The sequence below is a fragment of the Mesocricetus auratus genome, unplaced genomic scaffold (assembly GCF_017639785.1).
Source record: "Mesocricetus auratus isolate SY011 unplaced genomic scaffold, BCM_Maur_2.0 Super-Scaffold_100006, whole genome shotgun sequence".
NCBI classification, from domain to species: Eukaryota; Metazoa; Chordata; class Mammalia; order Rodentia; family Cricetidae; genus Mesocricetus; species Mesocricetus auratus.
Genome location: NW_024429190.1, coordinates 7,606,494 through 7,627,824, shown reverse-complemented (window position 1 = coordinate 7,627,824; position 21,331 = coordinate 7,606,494). Strand labels below are relative to the sequence as shown.

General features: G+C 51.2%; 1 protein-coding gene across 7 annotated transcripts in view; it reads right to left on the bottom strand.

Annotated features, from left to right (window-relative positions):
- The window catches only part of Tns3 (tensin 3), a 233,842-nt gene that overhangs the window by 87,831 nt on the left and 124,680 nt on the right, over positions 1-21,331 (bottom strand). For 5 of the 7 annotated variants that reach the window (XM_040746680.1, XM_040746679.1, XM_040746678.1 and 2 more), the window contains 6 exons: positions 19,292-19,356; positions 16,139-16,222; positions 11,858-11,970; positions 11,101-11,161; positions 10,621-10,696; positions 244-373 (listed from right to left, as the gene is read on the bottom strand). In XM_040746680.1, coding sequence (XP_040602614.1) covers positions 244-373; positions 10,621-10,696; positions 11,101-11,161; positions 11,858-11,970; positions 16,139-16,222; positions 19,292-19,356 — 529 coding nt within the window. Of the gene's footprint in view, positions 1-243; positions 374-4,178; positions 4,455-5,341; positions 5,432-10,620; positions 10,697-11,100; positions 11,162-11,857; positions 11,971-16,138; positions 16,223-19,291; positions 19,357-21,331 lie in introns of those variants that run through there. The other 2 variants (XM_040746682.1, XM_040746681.1) reach the window with 2 other exon arrangements.

The window sequence follows — 21,331 nt, the reverse complement described above, 5'->3', positions numbered from 1 at the left end:
AAAAATGAACACATCACACTTGTACACCTGGGTCCTGCCCTTCCAGCCCAGCCAGTGCAGGGCCATTGCCACAGCGGCCACAGAACACACTCAGTGTCAACCTCTCCCTGGTTTCTCTGAGTTGTTCATCCACAGAGCAACCTGGCTTTGCGTATGTCAGCAGAAGCTGGGCCAGCAAGAGGGAAGGACGACGGGGACGGGCGGACACTGCTTCTGGCATCCCAAAGGGCCCCGTCCACGCACCTTTGCAGGCACTGTCCAGCTCCTCCTTCCCAAACAGCAGTCCGTAGCCCTGCACAGCTCCGGTGTGGAATTGCAGGCGGAAAATGACATCTCTGGTGGCTGAGCGGAACTTCTTGTGATAACACTTCACCTGGATCAAGAGAGGACCAGAAAACAAGCCGCGGCTGAGGGGCAGAGCTCACAGCTTAGCACAGATGTGTGGGTGGTGTGGCCCCGGGACAGCTGTGGCCAGGAATTCACCCTGGAAATGCCCATCTGAAGATGCCACATCGCCAGCACATTACTGACTGCCCCCCCCACAGCCCCCATGTTATCTCAACAGAAGGAAAAATCCCAAAAGAACACGTCCTGGGATGGGCCGTACCCTTCAGACAGGGAGTTGTGTTAGAAGACATCTGTGGTTCTCGTCTAGATTTTAGCTAGACGAGGGAACGTTTCCCTTTAGTCTAAAATCTCCATTTACACTGAATACCTCTTGGGTCTCACACCATGGAAACACAGGTTAATGCTGCCCAATCTTATTTGTTGGGTATAGGCTGGAACATGAGGGTGGGGTGGAGTAGGAACTTGGGAAATGGGGGGAGGGGAAGGGGAGTCACAGACAGAGATCCAGACAGACAGACAGACAGACAAGCACTAACTCTGTTTCCTTTGCCAGGTGCCCGGGGGTCCTGGAGGTGGCATTTAAAAGGAAGTAGTAGAATCACATCTGCTATTCGGACGGAAGCTGTGACATCCTACCTCGGGTACAGCTCAAGCCACCCTGGATGGCTATGCTGACAAGCAGCGTGCAGACACCAGAGTCTGTGTCAGGCGCGCCCCGCCTCGTCTTGCTACCAAAGGCCGCCCAGCATCAGGCCATAGTGGGGAGGAGGTAAGCTGTGAAAAGCACCTCACCCGCTGGCAAATGAACAGCCACAAGTCAGCAGTGTCTTGCCAGGGTCTCCGTGAGCCCCAGGCAGACTGAGCCAGACTCAGCTTTGAGGCCGCACGGTGCCCAGGCTGGCACACCGTGCCACGGGAGACTGTGGTAGGTAGGCTTGCCTATGCAGTGCTGTCACTTTCCATCATGACTCTTCATGGTGAAGGGCGGCTTGAAAACACCACACTTCACAAAGCTAAATGCAAAGCAGGGTACCAATTGTCAACACCCATCAGCCAGGCAAGAGAGCGTGCGGATGACAGCTCAGTCATCCCCTTACCATGGAAACCATGCCCCAGAAACTGCAGAGGGCCAAGAAGCCGGGCCAGGAAGGCTGGGAACCACAGCCTTGGGCAGACCCAGAACTTGTTTACCTTATGCTATCTACCAGGAAACAGTCAGATAAAGCAACAAAAAAAGTATAAATAAGCCTGCAAGGGATGCTCCCTGTCGACAAACATGCACAGGTTCCTCCCAATCCCTCCTCTGCTGGGCTGCAGACAAGGACCCCCGTCTCCAGTAGTCTTGGCACAGTCAATTCGAAGCTATGTATTGACAATCAGGAATGAAGATCAAGAGATCTGCCTGCTTCCCAACAAACAACAGCGTGCTGGCTCCAAGTCTTCTCCTCCCTGTTACAGAGACCTTCACTCTTCAGTAACATTCAAACCCAAGATGCCCCTTGGAATCCAAGACATCCTTCCAGAATGTTCTTCTGAGTCCTCAGGTCTCACATTTGCTTGCCCTTCAAATGCTTCAGCCCTCCTAGCCAGGGGTGACTCCACGACGCCCTCCAACTAGATTCTGTTGCCCTAACTCTGTCCTATTCCCCACTGGCTGCCTTGGAAGATGAGAAGTAACCAGGGCCAGGAGGGGACGGGAGAGGGGAAAGTAAAGCCCTTTTCCAGGCAGTCGTGCTCTCAAGTTGTATACGTATTTAGGAGGATAGAGATCTGAAGAACAAGGTCTCAGGAAATCAGGGGCATAGACCTAGCTGGGTCCACTCAAGCACGTGCATAAGAGTGAGTGAGGACTGCTAGGAGGAAGTGGCCTGTGGACCTAACTGGGAGAATACAGGGCATCAGGAGATCCCAGGCTTAGACACGGGGAACGCAGTGCAGCCAACTGTTTCTGTTCTCAGTGGGTCCGTTCCCTTTCCACCCACTCAAGTTACTACTGGTCTTATCCTGTGGCCACCTCCCCAGTCCTCGCTCTTCCCCAGAGCCTTCCTGGGGCTAGGTATCCTGAGAGTACCTTCTACTCTGGCCATCACTCAGCTACACACAAACACTCTGACTCACAGCCCAGGCACTCCAACTCTGTCCAAGCCAGGCGTGGGAGGAAAAGGATGGGTATCCACAGGTTGGGCAGCTCTCAAGTACCCTGGGCCTAGCTAGTGTGATCTCCTGCTTGCAAATTCTTATTTGTCATGTTGCAAGCTCTCAAATACTCCTGCGTTTGTTGACAAGAGCAAGCTGTCACTAAGCAATGCTGTGCTATATTCCTGTGGCTTCTCCTATAGGTATTCTGACAATGTCTGTCTGTCCGTCTGTCTGTCTGTCTGTCTGTCTCTCTCTCTCTCTCTCTCTCCTTCTTCTCACTGAACTCCCATGGGCCAGTAGGAGCAAGAGCACTGCCCCTGCCCCATCATGAACACCTCTCGGGACTCCCCACAGGCCCCACCAACACAAAACACAACAGGTCAGATTTTGAGAAGATGCCACCTGTTAACCAAGACCCTGACCTGGTGGCCTCTGGCACCCACAAGAAGGTCCGTTCACTCAATGTCAGTGTCACTCTTTGTAGCATCAGTAGTCAAAGGTCAGAACTGTGCTCTGCATGCTGGACAGAGATGACAACACTGTGCTTGACATGGGGTCCCAGCGGCCACTCTTCAAGACAGAAAACATTTTATAAAGATTCTTGGGAGGTCTGAAACCTCCCTTTGGTCCTCCAGCTTTAACACATACCGTTCACAGTATGTTTCTTGAGTATTCTGGTTCTCTGCTTCAGATTCCAGAATATTTCCATATGAAACAATGCAATGTGGTAGTCACAGTTTTGTGGTGAGCACTGTATTGAATGATGAGAGCAGTCCATCACCAGCTGTCACAACCTCCACCTTGGGTGCATAAGAACACCTGCATTGAACCCCTCAGGGACGTTCAACCTCCTAGGTCTTTCATTCTCTAGCTGTAAGATGGACAGCTATATACTGCATAGCTACTGAGTATTAAGGGAGCCTGCAAATCTACCTCCGAGACAGCTCCATAATTACATGTATGCTATCCCACCCATACCACAGACTACTACATACATACAGACTCAATAACCTCAGAACACACACAGGCATTCTCCTCATAGCCATTCCCTAAACAATATAGAGTTATTTACATGACACATTGTATTGGCAGGTGTGATGAGTATGTGGGAAATGTACATGGGCTGTATGTATACTTAGCTATTTTATATGGAACTCGAACATCTTCAGGTGTTCGTATCCAGGCAAGTCCTTGAGCTAATCACACACACATGTTGACAAACAACCAGGTACATGATTAACTTAAAAAGTTTAAATTAATTAAGTTTAATAATTAACTTAAAAGCATAAGCTTCTGCAGAGGGGTTCTCGGTGCTCAAACCCGCTGTTAGTGGTGACGGCCATGGAAAGGCCTGTGTGGTTTTCTCTTGTCTGAGTAAACAGTCTGGAAACCTTGACCTAATCTCGCTTCCTTACTTACACTTGCATGAAAATACATTTGCACCCTCAACTGGGATGACGGGGCCTGGGACTGGGTGAAAAGCTGAGTCCCCCAAACAAAAGGCAGGTACCTAAGCCAAGTATGTATGCAGGAGGAAGAACCATGCCTGAACAGAACAAGTCAACACTTAAAGTCAGGCAGTTTCCATCCATGTGCCGGGCGCCGCCAAGCGAGACCCCAAATCCCTCTTAAACCCTCTAAGCCAAGCAATCACAGTACTAGAGCATCACCCAGAGACACGGAAGTCCCACCTTGGTCCAACTCAGCTTGGTGGGACTCAGGCCAAAGGTCAACGAGGGCCGCTGCTGTGATCTCCCTGGGAGCCGAGTGTGAATCCAGGTGCTCACCACACTGTCAAGCCGTGAACAGAAAGCAATGGGAGGGGAGAAGATATTTGCTACACCAAAAACACAACTGAGGCTGTGGCGCCAGATGAGAGCACGGCTGAAGGCCTGACCCAGCTCCAGGTCCACAGCCCAACAAGAGAAAAAGAAAACGGCAAAACAGTGCATTCGTAGCCAGAACAGAGATCCACCCCCGGGGCCTCTGCGGGGGCAGCTGTGGAGAGACACTTCCGCTTTCCAGCGCTGTTCACAAGTGCCCACTGTAAGACACAACAAACAACTGTGCTATCTGTGCAACCTCCTGAGGAGGCTCCACCTGTGTTCACAAGCCCAGTCCACTGGTCACGAAGCCAGCAACCGTGGAGACAAAGTACAAGTGGCTGTGGTTTGCCCAGGCAGGGCAGCAAGATGGAGCATGCCAGGCAGAAAGCTGTTTACAACCCTGGACCAGGCGCTGAGACAGGGAGGGGGCAAGCTGGCTCAGGCCCCAGGCTCCCGGCCAGGTTCCTGGCAGGCCTGCAGCGGTGCGCATTCCTGGGCAGGTTAAACAAACTACAGGCAGCCTCCCCAAGCAAGGGCCTGCTTCTGACCACAGCGTCGTTTGTGGCAGGATCACAAAATCTGACCTTTTGTGAGAAGCGCTTTGTAAAGACAGGAGGGTTAGTTATACCACTGAGAAAGGTCAGAGGGATGGCCCAGAGCAGATACTTCAATGTTGGCTTTGCTGTCTCCGGTGTCAGCGCCATCTGCTGGTCACGCGTCAAAGGATAACAGAGAATTGTGTTTCCCAAGAAGAAATTTCCCAATGGACTCTGGCCATTCCTTCTTCTGAACACGACCCTTGCTGTTCTTCGACAGCCTGTCTCAATGCAGACAGACAGACAGACACACACACACACACACACACACACACACACACACACACACACACACACACACACCAGGCAAATGTACCGAAATGAAGAATTCTGAGTTGAGAGGACAAGGGGCCTCTTAGATACAGTAAAATGAAGGACAATCAGGGAAGCAGTCAGCATTGCACCAATACAACACAAGGGTGGCTTGCTCACCTCACACGCTTGGGGGCAAATCCAGACACACATTTTCTGCCCCTCACAGCTCTCTCTAAGTCCTGGTGGCCACCAGATGCCTCATAAGCAATGAAACCACCTGCACACCTCAGCTTTACACATTGCAAAGGCTTGTACACTACACCCACAGCAGGACACGCCAGGCAGTAATGGGCAGAAGTGAAGGCCAGCCAGCACCCGGGGGAGAGGGGAGCAGGCTGCCTTGTGCTCTGAATGTCTCTGGCTCATCTAGAGATGGGCAAGGCTGCAGAGGAATCTGGGTAAGTCCTGGATTGCCAAACCTCAGGACACAGGATTGACAGCGGCGTGGCTCACTACCGTGGGAGCAGTGCCAGCACAGAACGTGTTGCGGCATCTTTTGTCTCCTGAACTGCTGAGGCGGGACCAGCAGCATGGGATTTTTGGGCTATGGCGCAAGGCAGGCTGCAGAGACTACAGTTTGAGAGTTGACTGGAGCACCTGATCCGGCACCATCTGGGCTGACCAGGTACCCACAGTCACTCGCATCTGACTAGGGGGCAGGGTCTTTCCACTCTGACTGGGCTTCAGCTCATCTCTGTGCCTGCTCAGCTAATCCAGCACTTGGAGCCTAAGTTCTGGAACAGGCCCTGAGCATGTCTCCACACATCTCCTATCCCACCCGGTTTGGGTCAAAGGCTACTTGCTCACCAGTGAAAGTGATAAACCCCAGCAAAGGCATCTGGCCAGCAACAGCACTGGAGCCTCCTGTCAACCATACCACACACTGTGGTATATGCTCACTTGTGAGTTAAGTGCTGCTCTTTCCTATTTACCCATCAAAAGCCTCAGGCCCTCAGAACGACACTGGTGGAGGAGGGCATTTAACCCGAACTGTCGAGATTGGCTTGGGTGAACTACAGCTAGTGTCCTTGTTAGGACTCAGGGAAGGACCGCCATGTGGAAACGATGCTGATAAGACCACCTACCTATGACACACATCAGGAAAGACCAACCCTGCTATCCCCTGACCTTGGACTTCAAGCTTCTTAAATCAAGAGAAAAGAAATCCCTGCACAAGCTGCCCTGTCTGTGGTGTGTGTCCTACATCATGGCAGTTTTGGCAGACTACAACAGGCTAAAAGTACTTTTAGATTTCTACCAATGAGTCGACCTCTTAACAGTCGCTTCTATGAACTGCACAAGGAAAAATTACACTCTGTGATGGAAAAATACCCTCTCCAGCTGCCACCTCTCCCTCCCCCTATCTGATAACACTGCAGAAAATAAGTGCAGAGTACACAAAAAAGATTTATAAACACAGGAAGTGTAAATCAAGCCATAACGCAATTCTAAAAATATTCCATGTGAGGAATGAAAAGGAGGGCAGGAAGGAAATCGTCTTATCAAAACCAAGTATCTCTTGTGGAAAGATCTAGAACCTCCTGTGTGCCAGCACTTGAATGGAAATGAGTCATCCGTGAAAAGCTGTCCTGCAGCATGGAGTTCACCTCCAGAGGTGCTCAAGCCTGAGTCTCAGACGCTATGCTCCCCCACTCTCCAGCATGGCAGGCTCCTTCTCCCCGGGGCTCACCGAGGACAGTGCTCCATTGTCAGGCCACGCCCACAGCCATGGAATAGCCATGCCCACTTCTTACAGGATTGCCTGCAGCTTGTCTGGAGCAGTGCAAATGAGGGCAAGCAGCCTGGGGCGGAGGGATGGCTAGCTCAAAGGCACTGTTCCAGGAAGGCACTGCTCCGGGGAAGGCACTGCTCCGGGAAGGCACTGCTCCGGGGAAGGCACTGCTCCGGGAAGGCACTGCTCCGGGGAAGGCACTGCTCCAGGACTTTAACAGCCCACGAGGCAAGCACACAGACACGGCACCATGGCATCACTGAATGGCCTGCGCCCATGCCGCCCTTCTCTAGGCCTGGATTAGACAGAAAGACCAGGCGGCTCAGGGCCTTGTCAGAGTCGAGCAGAGGAAGCACAGAAAAGCCCCCGAGAGGCCGGATGCCTGGCAGGCAGCAGCCACGGCAAGATGCCAGCCTGTGCTGTGGGTTAATTTGCATTCCCTAAACCCCAACAGGACCGTGTGAGAATGTGGGAGCTCTGTGTATGCAATGAGGTCAGGAGGCCAAGGCCCTGTGAATGTCCAGACTCCAGACCCCCTTGCTGTAGGTGAGCTACACAGGGGCACAGTGCCCTTACAAACGAGAAACAGATACCCTGACTGCAGCCCCATGAGAAGGAAGGTCCTGTTGCCTGTAAGCACCCGCCTAAGTAGCGTAAGCAACTTCGAGAATCCATGCAAACACCCATGGACAACAGCCCCCGTGCAACAGCATTCTGCAGCAGTACCCTGAACAAGAAAGGTCAGTCAGGGAACCAGCAAGAAGGAAGAGGCGGGGCCTGCGCTCACAACACGGCCAGCTGGAACAGCCCTTCGGGATACAGACTCAATACAAGCCTCATACGTAAGCTCAGCTGCAACATACTTCAAAATGACATCCCTACCTGCCACGCCCTGGTCCCTCAGCCCAGCACAGCTCTCCGAAGGGTCAGTAGAGGCTGGCTCCTGGCCTCCAAGCCTGGCTGTGCTAGTGGAACACCCAGGTTAGGTCCGCTGGCTCCTGGGATCACCCAAACACCCACTGCTAGTCACTTTCGGCTTCTAGAAGAACTTCAGGCTGCTTCTAGTTCTGAGGCCAGCGCTACTCTCCAAGGTAACTTGTGCTTACTGAGACTGTTCCTGTCCCTGCCCTGATTCCTTCATTTCAGTGACGACAGAAACTTGCATATGGGACCCCACAAGTCCTATGTGCTATAAAGAGAAGGGGTCACACATTGTGGAAGCGTCCTACATGGTATCATGACACTGATCGCAACCGTGACTCAATGCCTCCCTCACCACGGGCCTGACCTCCACCCCAAATGATACCTAAGAGCATCCCCACCTGGCATTGAGTGGACCTGCAAGTTCAAGTTGGGAATTAAACTTTTCGCACCATCAATTCAAACTCACTGCAAAGGACCGGAACAGTAGAGCCCCGGAGGCAAATGGCCTCAAATAATCCGCTTATAAACATAACTCAGTAGCCATGGGTCATCAGCATGTGATAAGAACCATCTCCAGCCGGGCGGTGGTGGCACATGCCTTTAGTCCCAGCACTCAAGAGGCAGAGGCAGGCCTCTGTAAGTTCGAGACCAGCCTGGTCTACAAGAGCTACTTCCAGGACAGCCTCCAAAGCCACAGAGAAACCCTGTCTGGAAAAACAAAAAAGAAGGCCTGCCTCCTGGTGGCCTCTAGATGTCCATTCACACCATCACTTACCTAGCAACCGGTAAGTGACAGCAATCCACAGGACCACTTTCCTGAGCTGGAGCAGCAGCCAGCCCCACAGGAACACACAGGGCCAGCAACAGGCCACGTCCAGGCCTGTTGACTCAGCAATAAGCATCTCCACTGCCCACGCTGCCCAGCTCCAGTCACTGGGCCACCTCAGTGACCAAGGATTCCCTGCTGCCCATAGATCCTCTAAACTGCCCCGCATCTGCTGCTCAGAGCCGCTTTCCAGGGGCCACAGCACAGACAACATTTACAGGGCCTGTGTTCTGGCTGTGTTGCCCACTATGAGGCCCAGAATACAGGGCAGAGTGCCTAAGCAGGGCTCCTCTAGAGGGGAAAGGGGGGTGGCCAATTAAGGTTGAGTGAGCACCTCTCTGATAGTCAGAAAGGCTTGGAATGCATCAGGAAGACATGACGCTGTGTGTCTCCCATCCTGCCCCTCCCCACCCGCCTCCCCACCTGCCAGGCACCGTCCTGGAAGACCGATGTCAGTTTGTTCCTTTCATGTTCACAAAACTTAAGCGTGGTCCTCATTAGGCAGACGGCACAGCTCCCAAAAGGGCCAGGCATATCCCTTCCCAATATGACGAGCTTCCACACACAGACAGACTTGTAAAGGAAGGCACCATGAGAAAGCATGAGGCCAAGCCGCCATGCCCCTCCAGTCTAGCACTAAGGACTGTCACAGGTATGTCACAGGCTGTCTTGGCCTATGCAGCATCTTCAGGTTCTCTTCTGCAATAGAGCCTATGTCCCCAGGAGGCACCTCCAGGACAAGCAAATCACTCTGCTTTTCTGTCCTTACTGTGTCCAATGGTAAGACTGGAAACAAACAAACAAACAAAACCCGAATGCAAGAAAGGAAAAAAGAAAAAAAAGAGGACTGATCAAAAATTAAAAATTTGATGGTGGGGTAGAGATGGGGGAAGGGAGATGAAGAAGAGGAGAGGAAAGGGAGGGAGGAAGGAAGGCCTGGGAGAAAAGACAGCAGGAGATGGGAAGACAGGGAGGAAGGGGGTGGGGGAGGCGCTAAGCCCCTCCCAGGGACCTGCCCTCCCAGGGACCCGCCCTCCCAGGGACCCGCCCTCCCAGGGACCCGCCCTCTGCACTGTCACTCCCTGGTCCTAGAAGAATCCACAGCAGCCAGCTTGGGGACAGAGAGCTCAGATGCAGCTCTAGCGTTGCTTTCCAGGGAGGGGAGGACGGAGAGCTGCACACCCAGCTCCCCGTCCTCCTCCACACCTCAGCTTTTCCACCATTCCCGAGGCTCATGAATGTACGGAGTGTCCGTACATCTGTCCTTGAAAACCGGGAGGCGGCCACTCCCGGAGAGCAATTCATAACGAAACACAACACAGACTCCTCAATCGCACCATCTCAACAAAGTAGGTCTGCCAAGACCTCGAAAAGATCGTTATCTAAATTATTCTACAGTGTCAGCAGCTGTACACATGCCTTGCAGAAAAAACCCTTTCTAAAAATGACTTTACACATGCAGGTTCTTCTGTATTCAGGACAGACAGGTTAAAAAGTAACGTTTGGTCTCCTCCAGGAATAGGATTATGTGGAGAAGTCACTGTTTTGATCATTAATCACATTGTAACAACACCAGTTATGCACTACCCGTTGGCTCTTGTGAGGCCTGGGATCACACAGGAGGCCAGGCGATGGCATGCTCAGAAGGGCTGTGACTAAGTGGGAACTCTGCACAGAACCAGCACCTCTGGTATAAAAAACGATCAAGGACAAAGATCTGTCACTGTTATTGAAACATCTTTATTCACAAATCAAAGCCCTTAGAGGGACGGCTGTTTTTCTTTTCCTGTTGGTTATTTTCTTTTCTTCCTGAAGGGACTCATAAACTGAGTGACTTTTCTTCCTAAAGCAAAACCCCATTTTCCTTCTGGGTGGGGGGGGGACAAAGGCTACATACAGCACGTGGGTACTCACCATGATGTCGCCCTTCAGCAGCTGGGCCGGCTCTATGGCAATACGGATCCTGCTGGGGTTTTCGGGGCCAATATTGCTTCGGATGAACAAGAAAATGGATCATTACACAGTTCCACGATGTCATGACCACGACAGTACAAGCTGAGAAACAGGCTCGAATTTGCACAAACAGCCCATCCTCCAAGTTTGGAGGCGTTACCTGGCACACAAGGGAGAAGGAAAACCCCGGGGGACTTTGTCCTAGCACTACAGCATGTCCACTTCCAAACAGTAGCGATTCCCCTCTCTCCTAGCCCTGGAGATGGCACTGTCCAGCACCTTAATGGAACCAACCAGAGATTCAGGGGCCAGGCGCCTCTTGGAGTTAACAGCTCCTTTGGACTCTGGGCATCACCAGACCTGGGTCCACTACTTCTTGTGGGAAAGGCAACCCATGTATCCCCATCCCCCAAGCCACCCCAGCACAAGCCAGGCACTTACTAGATCCCAGACGTGTACACGGGCTGCATGGCTTGGTAGAGCTTCAGGAAGGGCCGGCACGCTGAAAGGGAGGCACACCAAGGAAAGACAGGATTGTTAACTCACGCACAGATGCAACATGACTGGACTTCCAACCAGAGGACTGCTTTACCCAGAGGGCCACGGAGCGCAGAAGCTACCTGCAGTTCAGCAAGTTCGCCTTACTCCCAGTGGCCAGGGGGACCAGAAGCCACAGATACCCACTGATGAGTGAGCACCTACCAGGATGCAACAGAGACAAGTCCTGCCCCCAGACACATGCTGTGTGTACCTGAATTGGGACAGGGGACAGGGTCTCTGGCTACATGCTGTAAGCACCTCCATGAAACAGGGAGACAGGATCCATGGGAGTATGCCATGGAGGAAAACAGAAAGGACCCCGGGTTAGGGGATGGTCTACCGTGCTGGCTTCTGTCCGCTATGGAAACCTTCAGAAGAAGCACACAGCTGAACCGCAGAGCTGCTGACTCAGAAAGACTCTGGCCTAACGAGAGTTCTGCATCCGGGTCACAGGGCTATTGTCAGCCCTTCACAACTGCCTGTCCCTCCTGTGGCTGATGGCTTGGTCCCACCTTACACAAGCCTGAGCTCCTCCCACACACTGGGGCTGTGCACGCCTCCAGGAAGCACAGGTACAGAATCTAGATACCATTACTGGAGGGAAAGGCTGCTATGCTAATTCAGCTCTGGTCTGGGATGAAAAGCCTGTCTCTCTCACCTCCTCCGGTGTCGAAGTTGGGGGCGCCATGCAGAATGACGAAGTGCAGGAACAGGGGTGAGGCGTTCATCTTCATCGCTCCAGATAGCAGCCCGCTGAGAAACTGCACATACCTGTGGGGAGACAGTGGCTAAGGACCCACAGCTGACCCCCAGACGTGGAGTCTCAGGAGCAGGTAGCGGGGAATGGAAACTGTGCCTGGAGACCCTGGGACGCCCTGGGACGCCAGGTCCCACTGTACACAAGTAGAGATTGTGCCGTGCTTGGGGCTGGGGGAGTCACGGCCTGGATGGAGCTCTACCCACTGTTCTGGGAACTGCTGACTATGTCATTTATGTATAAGCATCTCTTTCCTGTAGACACCCACACCTGAGAAGGTCTCCTCATCTGTTCCCCTGACAGCAACCCATCATAGCCAACAATCCCCGGGAACCTGCAGCACCTCTCTTGGAATCTGCCTGTTTTCTTGTCTTTCTCAACCATGGCATGACACTCATTGCAAGAGGGAAGGAACCAAACAAGGAAAGATCCCAAAACATGCCGTCAGACTAATGGTCCAGGCATCAAGCAGGAAGCAGAAGTGACTGTCACCAATACAGGGACACAGGGTCCTCATACCTCCAAGTCCCTGGGCGAACACCTTACAATAAGAAAACACTTTGAGTGCCCACTGCCAACGTAGACTCAGCCTCCTTGTCAAAAAAGCTGAGTTTGGATGTAAAACAAACCAAACAGGAAGCTTTCAGTAAGTGTTTGCCCAACTTAGGGTCTATCCTTTCAGAAAGCTTTGGCATAATTCACAAGTATCCCCTTCACTGGCTGGGCGGTGGTGGCGCACGCCTTTAATCCCAGCACTCGGGAGGCAGAGGCAGGCGGATCTCTGTGACTTCGAGGCCAGGCTGGACTGACAGCCTCCAAAACAATACAGAGAAACCCTGTCTCGTAAAAACCAAAAAAAAAAAAAAAAAAAAAGTATTCCCTTCACTGAAGAGAAGATACACAGTGACAGGCAGTAACAGGTTGTTCTTCTTGTTAGGATGAAGGCTAACCGACCCAAGCCACGGACGCCTGAGGTCCCCTCCACACTGCCCCAGGAGCCTACTCTGACAGCAAAATTTCCTGACCTATGACCTGCTGTGTGCCGGTACAGAAGGGAGAACCACGCTGGGACCCATTACCTACACCCTGTACTTGGCAGAGCTCATCGGTAGGCTTGGCTCTGTGGCCTTGAGCAATGGTAATGGATCCCACACAGGCTCAGGATGGAATCCCTAAGACTACGTTTAAGACAGTGCTTCCCTCTTCCTGGCACTGGATAATACCAGACACTAGGAAATGTGTGTTCCTGGCTTGTCTTTCCTGTGAGGGGACTCTACTGCAATCTGTACCTGGCCTGACCCCTTGGATGAGACAGATCTCGACACACAGGGACTTGGAGGTATGAGGGCTGTGTTGGTGAGGGTCACTTCCTGCTCTGATACACACCCCAACTCAGGCACTAGGGTGGAGGGTGCATGCTCACATTTCCTCACACATGACAAACGCTGTGTATGTAGTTCTGCAACCAGATTTGTGACTGCCACTCTATGTAAGGGACAAACCGTTCAGAGAGCTGACACTTCCCCCTGCCCAGGGGTCACCAGCTCCTATCAATACTACAGATGGGGAGCTTCCAAGATGTTGACTGTCTGTCTGAGATTGCTGTCCATGTGTCAGGCAGCATTGAGCTTGTCTGTCTTGATGTCCACGTGTCACACACAACATAAAAAGTGTTTTTGGGTTTAGGGTTTTGGTCTTCTATGCATGATGACGTGCCTGTGATCCCAGCACTGGGGAGATATAGGCAAGATGTTCATAACTGTGACAGCAACAGAAATCTGCATCTGCATAAGGTTGCTCATGAGCCACCCATATGCAGGTGATCACTCAGGAAGGGAAGGCAGACCCCCACACACCCCAGGTCTCAAGTTTCCTCATTGAAACTTGCCCTTAACGGACATCATCTTCCAGGTTCTCCACTAGAGGGCGCTCAGTTCACAGGGGACTCCCCTGTAAGCCTCAGTATCTACAAGGTCTACATCCACAGATTCAGGCAACATCAGATCAGACATCCTGGAGGAAAAGAATCTGCATCTCTGCGGGAGGCATGCAGGTTATTTTCCTTCAGTGACTCCCCATGCAGTACAGCCAATAGATCATAACAGCGAGGCACTCAGTGCTGACACTGTCTTTAGTGTTAATGGAACTTGGAAGGTTTACAGTGGATAGACAGCTAATCAGCCTGAAAGAAAGCAGAGTGGACAAACTGAAGACCATCGTGGCAATATTGTCAGGAAGACAAATACTGTGTCTTCTCACAAATGCCAACCCAGATTTTATGTATATGGTACACACACACACACATGCACGCACGCACGCACAATCTGGGGGAAGGAAGGGGACCAGTGGGAGGATATGAGCATAATGCACAATATACGTTTATCAAATGTTGTAACAGAATCCATTTTTGTGGACGTTAGTAAAACTAGAAAACAGAAGAATATACAGCGACACTGCACAAATACCGAGCCATTTTATGCAAAGGACTTGGGTATCCGCAGATTATAGGCAGGATCTAGATCCAGTCCCCTCCCACTCCCAAGAGGTTCTGGGCAATTTCTTCTTTGTCCACGGTTGCTTAGAATACTGAGTTTCTCAGTCACAAATCCTAAGTTTCTCCCTCAACCTAAAGAGAGCTAATTATGGTCTTGACTTTGAAATTATTTCCTGGCTTCGTTCCCAGCATAACCTTCAGAAAAGCACCCTCCTGTCCACAGGCATTCAGACAACAGGGAGGTGCATAGTCCCATGAGAGAAGTTATCACACACTCTTTCTGGTCTCTGATGTTTCCTGAGGTCCAGCTGAAGCATGCATTCAGTTGTTGGACCACTCAGTAATTACCTGGTTAGTGTCTTCTAATATAGGCACCAGGCGAGGCAGCATGAGAAGCAACAGAAAGCGGCGGCCCTAATCTCAAAAGCAGAGCAGTAGCTGGGAATGCAACACTGAGCCCTGCTGTCACTATAAAATGCAAGCCCGGAAGGAAACATGAGAGCTGGAGCATTTTAAAATGAGATGTTTTCCCTGTGTCTACCCTCACTCCAATATCATTAGAAGCTACTAATTCTGTAAGTGGAAAATCCTGGCAGCCACGCTTGCCTGCTGGGTCCAGGCATTTGTGGGAGTCGCATCTTGTTTGCACTTCATCTTCTGTGCAAGTCTTAGGAATGTTGTCATTTTGAAAACTGGAAAAATAATACTTCAGGAGTTCAAAACAGAACCAGGGGCTGTTTAAGTGGAATCGTCTTAGTATGCTGAAGTTTGCAAAAGTGGCTTCCCTGTGGGGTCTGTTGCTTAAAACAGGACACTGTCTGGCTTCAACCCAGGGTCCCACAAGGTACCCCACATTCTTCCAGCCTAGGCCTGTCTGAGCGGACCCAAACCAGTAGAGTCACTATGTCTGCTGGTCCAGCCTGCAGTTTCGCTGGAGAAAGCAGACGTGAAGGATCAAGGCTCACATACAAGGGCTCGGAGCTACAACTAAATCCTGTCTCCAAAATGCGAGTCATTTTCATCTGCTTTTGGAATTCTTGGACAAATTCTGGTGTCTGGCTTGAGACAGGACTGCAGTGAAGCCACGTGAGTGCCTCAGAAGGAGAAAGCCCTGCTCCCTGACAGCTGCGTGTCAGTACATCCAGGGGCCACCACATGCTGCAGCTAGGACAGGCTGGCAGGAAACACCCAAGAGAAGGGCTGCCGCTGTAGAGGTCAGCCTCGGATGATCTGAAACCCCCATTTGTGTCAGTAAAGTTATTAGGACACAATCGGAGTCACTCGCTTCCATACAAGATACGGTTGGTTTGGGTTACAACACTGGGGAGTTGAAGACCACACAACCTGAAGCATCTACCTACCGCTAGCCTCTCCGTCAAGTTTACAGATCCCCGTTCTGCTATGGCAGACAGACGTGAGTTCAACATGCCCATGGAAAACAGAGCTCACACTTGGATGGAGACAAAGACCCTCAGGGCCGAAGTGAGAGGTGGCCTGAGTCACCCTATCTGGGAGTGACCATGGTGGCACACAGGCCTCAACAGACACACGGCTTTCACTAGACATACAGGGTGATTCACATCCTTGCCTTGGGAAGCAGCAAACCCCTCCCCCATATTCTTAGGCCAGACCCAAAGGCAATGCAGAGCAGAGGTCAGAGGACCTCTGGCCCCAAGAGAGACGCATACCTCTTCTGAGAGGGCTCCATTAAAGCTGAGACTTTGTCGTCATAAAACTTCTTCATTGCAAACCTGTCCAGGGCCTGGTCAGCGCTGGGGAAGGAGAAGTGAGGGAGGAGAATGAGTACGTATGTCAAGTCAGTGGTGTCGCAGCTGAATGGCCAGGATGCACACCCCTGTCTACCAGTGACATTCTCCCACAACGAGCCACACCGTGCACACACAGACTACACTGAACTCCAGCCTGGACTCCTCATCTAAGGGTGTGATACTCAGATGTGCCCCTGGCTCACAGGGAGAGGAACTGGCTGAAAGGGTCCCGGGGGCCTAACGCCTGGAGGATCAAAGCTAACATGTGGGCACAGTGTGCACCCTGTGAAGTCTCGGAAGTATACTATGTGACACTTGACAAGCTGCTTCACAGGAAGGCTTGAAGGTAGAGGACAGGGCGAGGCTGATGGTTAGGAAGGTGTGCGGGGCTTGGGCTTCTCTGGGTATTTCTAAAGTAAGGCCACAGAAAGTGAATCTACTTTGCAACAGCCTAACTGACCTTCAAGCCCACCCCCAATGTTCACATCAGTACTCACAGAACCTTCTGGAAACCTCACTGTGGGGTACTCTAGAGTTGCTGACCTGACCCAAGCCATGACTTATTTAAAGACTTATTTAAACCAAAAGCATCCTTAAAATTCAGCCAGGCAGCCGGACATGGTGGCACATGTCTTAAATTCATTAATCCCAGCACTCAGAAGGCAGGGGCAGGCAGAGGTCTATGAGTTCAAGGCCAGCATGGTTCACGTGGTAAGTTCCAGGCCAGCCAGGGCTACATGGTTAAGACCTTGCCTCAAAGAGTAAACAACGACAAAAATCAGATAGGCATATGAGTTCTCCATTGAAAATGTGTTATGTACCCTCCAGAAAAGTGACAGATACTTAACATGGCATTCGCAAAACACGTGCGGAGATAAGGAGGACGAAGGAAACCACCTAAATAAGCTCAGTGTGAGTGAAGCCTAACTCACTTCATGTGCTTGTTTCAACACAACACAGGGCTTGGCCAGCAAGGCTGGCCATCCCAGCCCAGAACATGTCAGACAGCAAGTGCATGTGTCTCCCAGGCTGAAAGACATCTAAGCATTCTCTCTTCTGGAATCCATGCACTCAATTAGGTTTTGAGAAAACACCCTGGCCAGTGTTGACGCTTAGTTTTGGCATCATTCCTCCTCTGAACTCTCCAGAGTGCCCAGAACAAGAATGTTCTCTCTCTGTGACTTGGCATCTCTGCTTTGTGACACTTGCAGAATAAACTTAAATCGGATGTGTCCCTGTCTAACGTAGTACCTAAGGGGTGAGGGAGACTGGGCACATGTGTAAGAGTAGCAGCTCTTAGGGGGCTGGAGAGACGGCTTGGAGGTTAAGAGCACTGGCTGCTCTTCCAGAGGTCCTGAGTTCAATTCCCAGCAACCACATGGTGGCTCACAACCATCTGTAATGAGATCTGGTGCCCTCTTCTGGTGTGCAGACAGACATACTGCACACATAATATTAAAAAAATTTTTAAAAAGGCCGGGCATTGGTGGTGCACGCCTTTCATCCCAGCACTCGGAAGGCAGAGACAGGCGATCCCTGTGAGGTCGAGACCAGCCTGGTCTACAGAGTTCCAGGACAGCCTCCAAAACAATACAGAGAAACCCTGTCTCGAAAAACAAAAACAATAACAAAAAAATAAAAAAGAATAGCATCTTAAAGAAAAGGGAAAGCAACCTGGTAGGAAAATGTAGTAAATGCTTAAATATGTAATAACCAAATCCAAGGACTACAGAGCCTCACAGCCTCCAGAGCTGTACAGGGGCAGATGTTCATGAGGTGGGATTAACTTAGAAGAGCAAGAGACAAAAAGTGCAGTGATGGCCACCCACTTAACAGGAAAACACCCCTGCTGAGCAGCAGCAGCAGTGGCTGCTCAGACTGCACTCTACGGGTAGATACATACAGAATGGCCACAGCATGAGGAGGTTCGACTTCAGTTCTCAAGGTTCAGATGAGGTCAGGATGCTGACTGAGGTCCAGAGAGATGCATGCATACTTCCTGACATTTGCATGTAACGTACCAGCGATACAGAGAGAGCAGTGTTTTACAGCTCTGGGGACAGGCTTTGGGGAAGCAGGGCTGGTTTCCCAGATGGAGCAGTGCCTACAGTTGGGGAAACGTCTCTAAACTGCGCTCACTCGGGTGGTCTGTATTAAGAAACAACCGGGCTAAGTGTGGTCTCCGACCAAATTCCTTTCACATAACTGAGGGGCCACTGTGCCTGGGAATCTGCATGTGGCTGGCACGCACATGATACTCATTCAAACCCACAGGGCTCTCTCTGCTTTTCACCCTGGGGTAGGGTTTCCTCCTTGGCAGCGCCAGCCTCTCCATTTGTTTCCAGAGAAAACATTCCAAAAGTCCAACTTCACTCCTTCACAGCGCAGAGGAGAGGTTCACAAGTGAGATGTGGGGGCTCCGGTTTCCCCAGCATGGAATGGCCTGTGTGCGCACACAACACAGCTATTGACACGGCCGGGAGCGTGCACAAGCCACCAGGAATGATTACTGTCTTTTCTTGTGCCGTGCTAGGGAGGAATCTGAGGTCTTGTGTCCACTAGGCAAGGGCATTAAATTAAGACACACTCCTACCCAGTGACATTTTCTAAGCTGGAGTTTAGTCTCAGCAGAGACCTGCGGTGCCTCAGAAGACAGGAGACACCCTGACTGTCCCATGCCTGGATGGCTGCGCTAAGGCCAGGATCCTATTATCTTAGAGGAAAACACACAGCAGACTTCCGAGAACATGTAAAAAAAAATGGTGATTGTCAATATCACAATTTACAAGGTGTAAAGTGACCCGGTGAGGATGTCAACATGGTGACATCAGCTGTCACTTTTCATTACAGAACGACTGGGCTCACTCAGTTTTATCACCTTCACAGAGCTCCCTGGCATCAATCACACAGAACATGACTTTTTCAGCCTTGCGGAAGCTGAGGTCAGGCACAGAACACTCCGGTGCTAAGGGACAGAGGGAAGACAAGGCTGGCTCCCAGGAAGACCACGGCCCACATATACCAACCCAATTTCCAGCACCCCGTGGAAAGGAGCCCCCGTCTCCATCCTACCTGGCTGAGACATTGGTGAAGTGCATGTAGGAGGATATGACCACTCCGATGCGTCCTTTGCCGCCCTGCAGGAGACCACAGAGGAGTCAACGTTCTTGCTACAGAATCCCACGTAGAGACATAACGAGACAGGAGCAGGCCAACCATGAGCAGAGTGACAGAGCAAGCATCGATCCCGCTGCCTCCCTAACCCTGGCGAGCCTTCTCGGTGGGGAGTCTTCACACAGGGGCCCATAACAAGAGCAGGTGCTAGCTGGGTGTCTGCAGAAGTTCCCAGAGGGCATATTCACATGGCACCAGCCAGTCATTCACCGCCTCCCAATTAGGTTAGGTGAGCCGGTGCCAGGAACTGCAGCAATTAGCATGACTTAATTACCCAGGTGAAACAGGAATGAATGCCCTGCCCAGGGGCTGACAGTGGCAGGGCTGTGTGTGTGTAGCTCTGAGTGACAACAGGGCTGTGTGTGTGTGTGTGTGTGTAGCTCTGAGTGGCAGGACCTCTGAATATGGTGAGCTGGTGGCATCCCACACCAGTGCCCAATACCATACTTTACACAGGAGGGGGGCAGGGACCAGGTGGGGGACACGACTGGCTATACACAGGAGGTAATCCGCATCCTAGGCAGGTGCTATGGAAGTCCTTCTAGGCACAACCACATTCACAGTCAACGTTACCAGCAAGAGAGGAAGAAGCTCCATGGCAAAGCACCCCTCCTCAGAGCCACAGACTGAACTGAAACCTCAGGATACACTACTGCGACATACCAACAGGGGTCTGCAAATGGCAGCCCATAAGCCGTTTCCGTTGTGCCCACCAACTCTTTTCCACAATCTGTGAGCTAAATTTTATCATCACATATTTCTAAGCATTGTAGAAAGAAAAACAGAATCGGTTTGTGAGACGTATGAAAATCACATGAATCTTGAACGCCCTCATCATCTGCCTGGAACCTGGCTGCTTGGCTTCAGCAGCCCCCGCCCACCCTGCAGGCTTGAAGAACTCTTGGAAGGACCACCTGGCATGCAGAGCCTAAAAGTCTCTCTAGCTCTTTTGAGAAACATTTGCCAAACCTTCATCCCAAATCATGCAAAGCCAAACTGGAAGGTCACCAATTTGTACCTCCCCAGCTCTAGTCTTTTCTTCCTTTTGTTTTCCCCTAAAGTCAGTTCTAGAGACTGGACCTTGTGCACACAAGGAGGCACTTTATAACTGAGCTACATGCCCAGCCTTCAGCTCTATTCTTAATAGCAAGTAAATGAACAAACTCAAAGTCTTCATAAGTCAATCATCATGTAAAGCTGGGCATGCTGGGAGATACCAATGCAGATGTTTGGCAAATTCTTGGCAGTGCAATCCTGGTTCTTGGCATTATTAGCTAGAAAGCTACTAATGCTACTAATGTATTCTTGCATTAAATGGTATTTGTCTTAAGAAGAGAAATCACTTAGAAGGAAACAGCAGCTCAGCCAAAAGCAGACCCACACAGGATGGTCTTTACTGCTGATGCCATCAATAATTTGCGTGGCTCTGGTTATGATGCAAAGGAGAGATGAGGCCAGGGGAGTGGGGGGCATTACAGCAATAGTGGGGACCTTGACAGTTCATCTCAGGAGGACACAGATCATCCAGACAAGAAATAACTAAGGAACTCCGACCCAACTGCCTTTCGGACTAAATGAACCTATCACACGTGGACAGGGCATCCCACCACCACCACCAGCAGAATGTGCTTCAAGGTCACAAAGAACAGCCCAACGATAGTTCATACAAGAAGCCACAAAGCAAGTCCCAAGAGGGTAAGCCTGAACGAGACCCTATCAAGTACCCTTTCTGACCACCGTGGTGGGAAAGCATAAACCAGAATGGGGGACGGGGGATGGGGACTTGAAACTTCTCAAAACTGTAGACGTTAGAGAACACGTTACTGCACAGCAATTCAGTCAAACAAGGGGTTAAAAGAATGCTTCAAAATATATCGAGACATGGGCTAGAGAGATGGCTACAAAGTGGTTGAGCATTGGCTGCTCTTCCAGAGGACC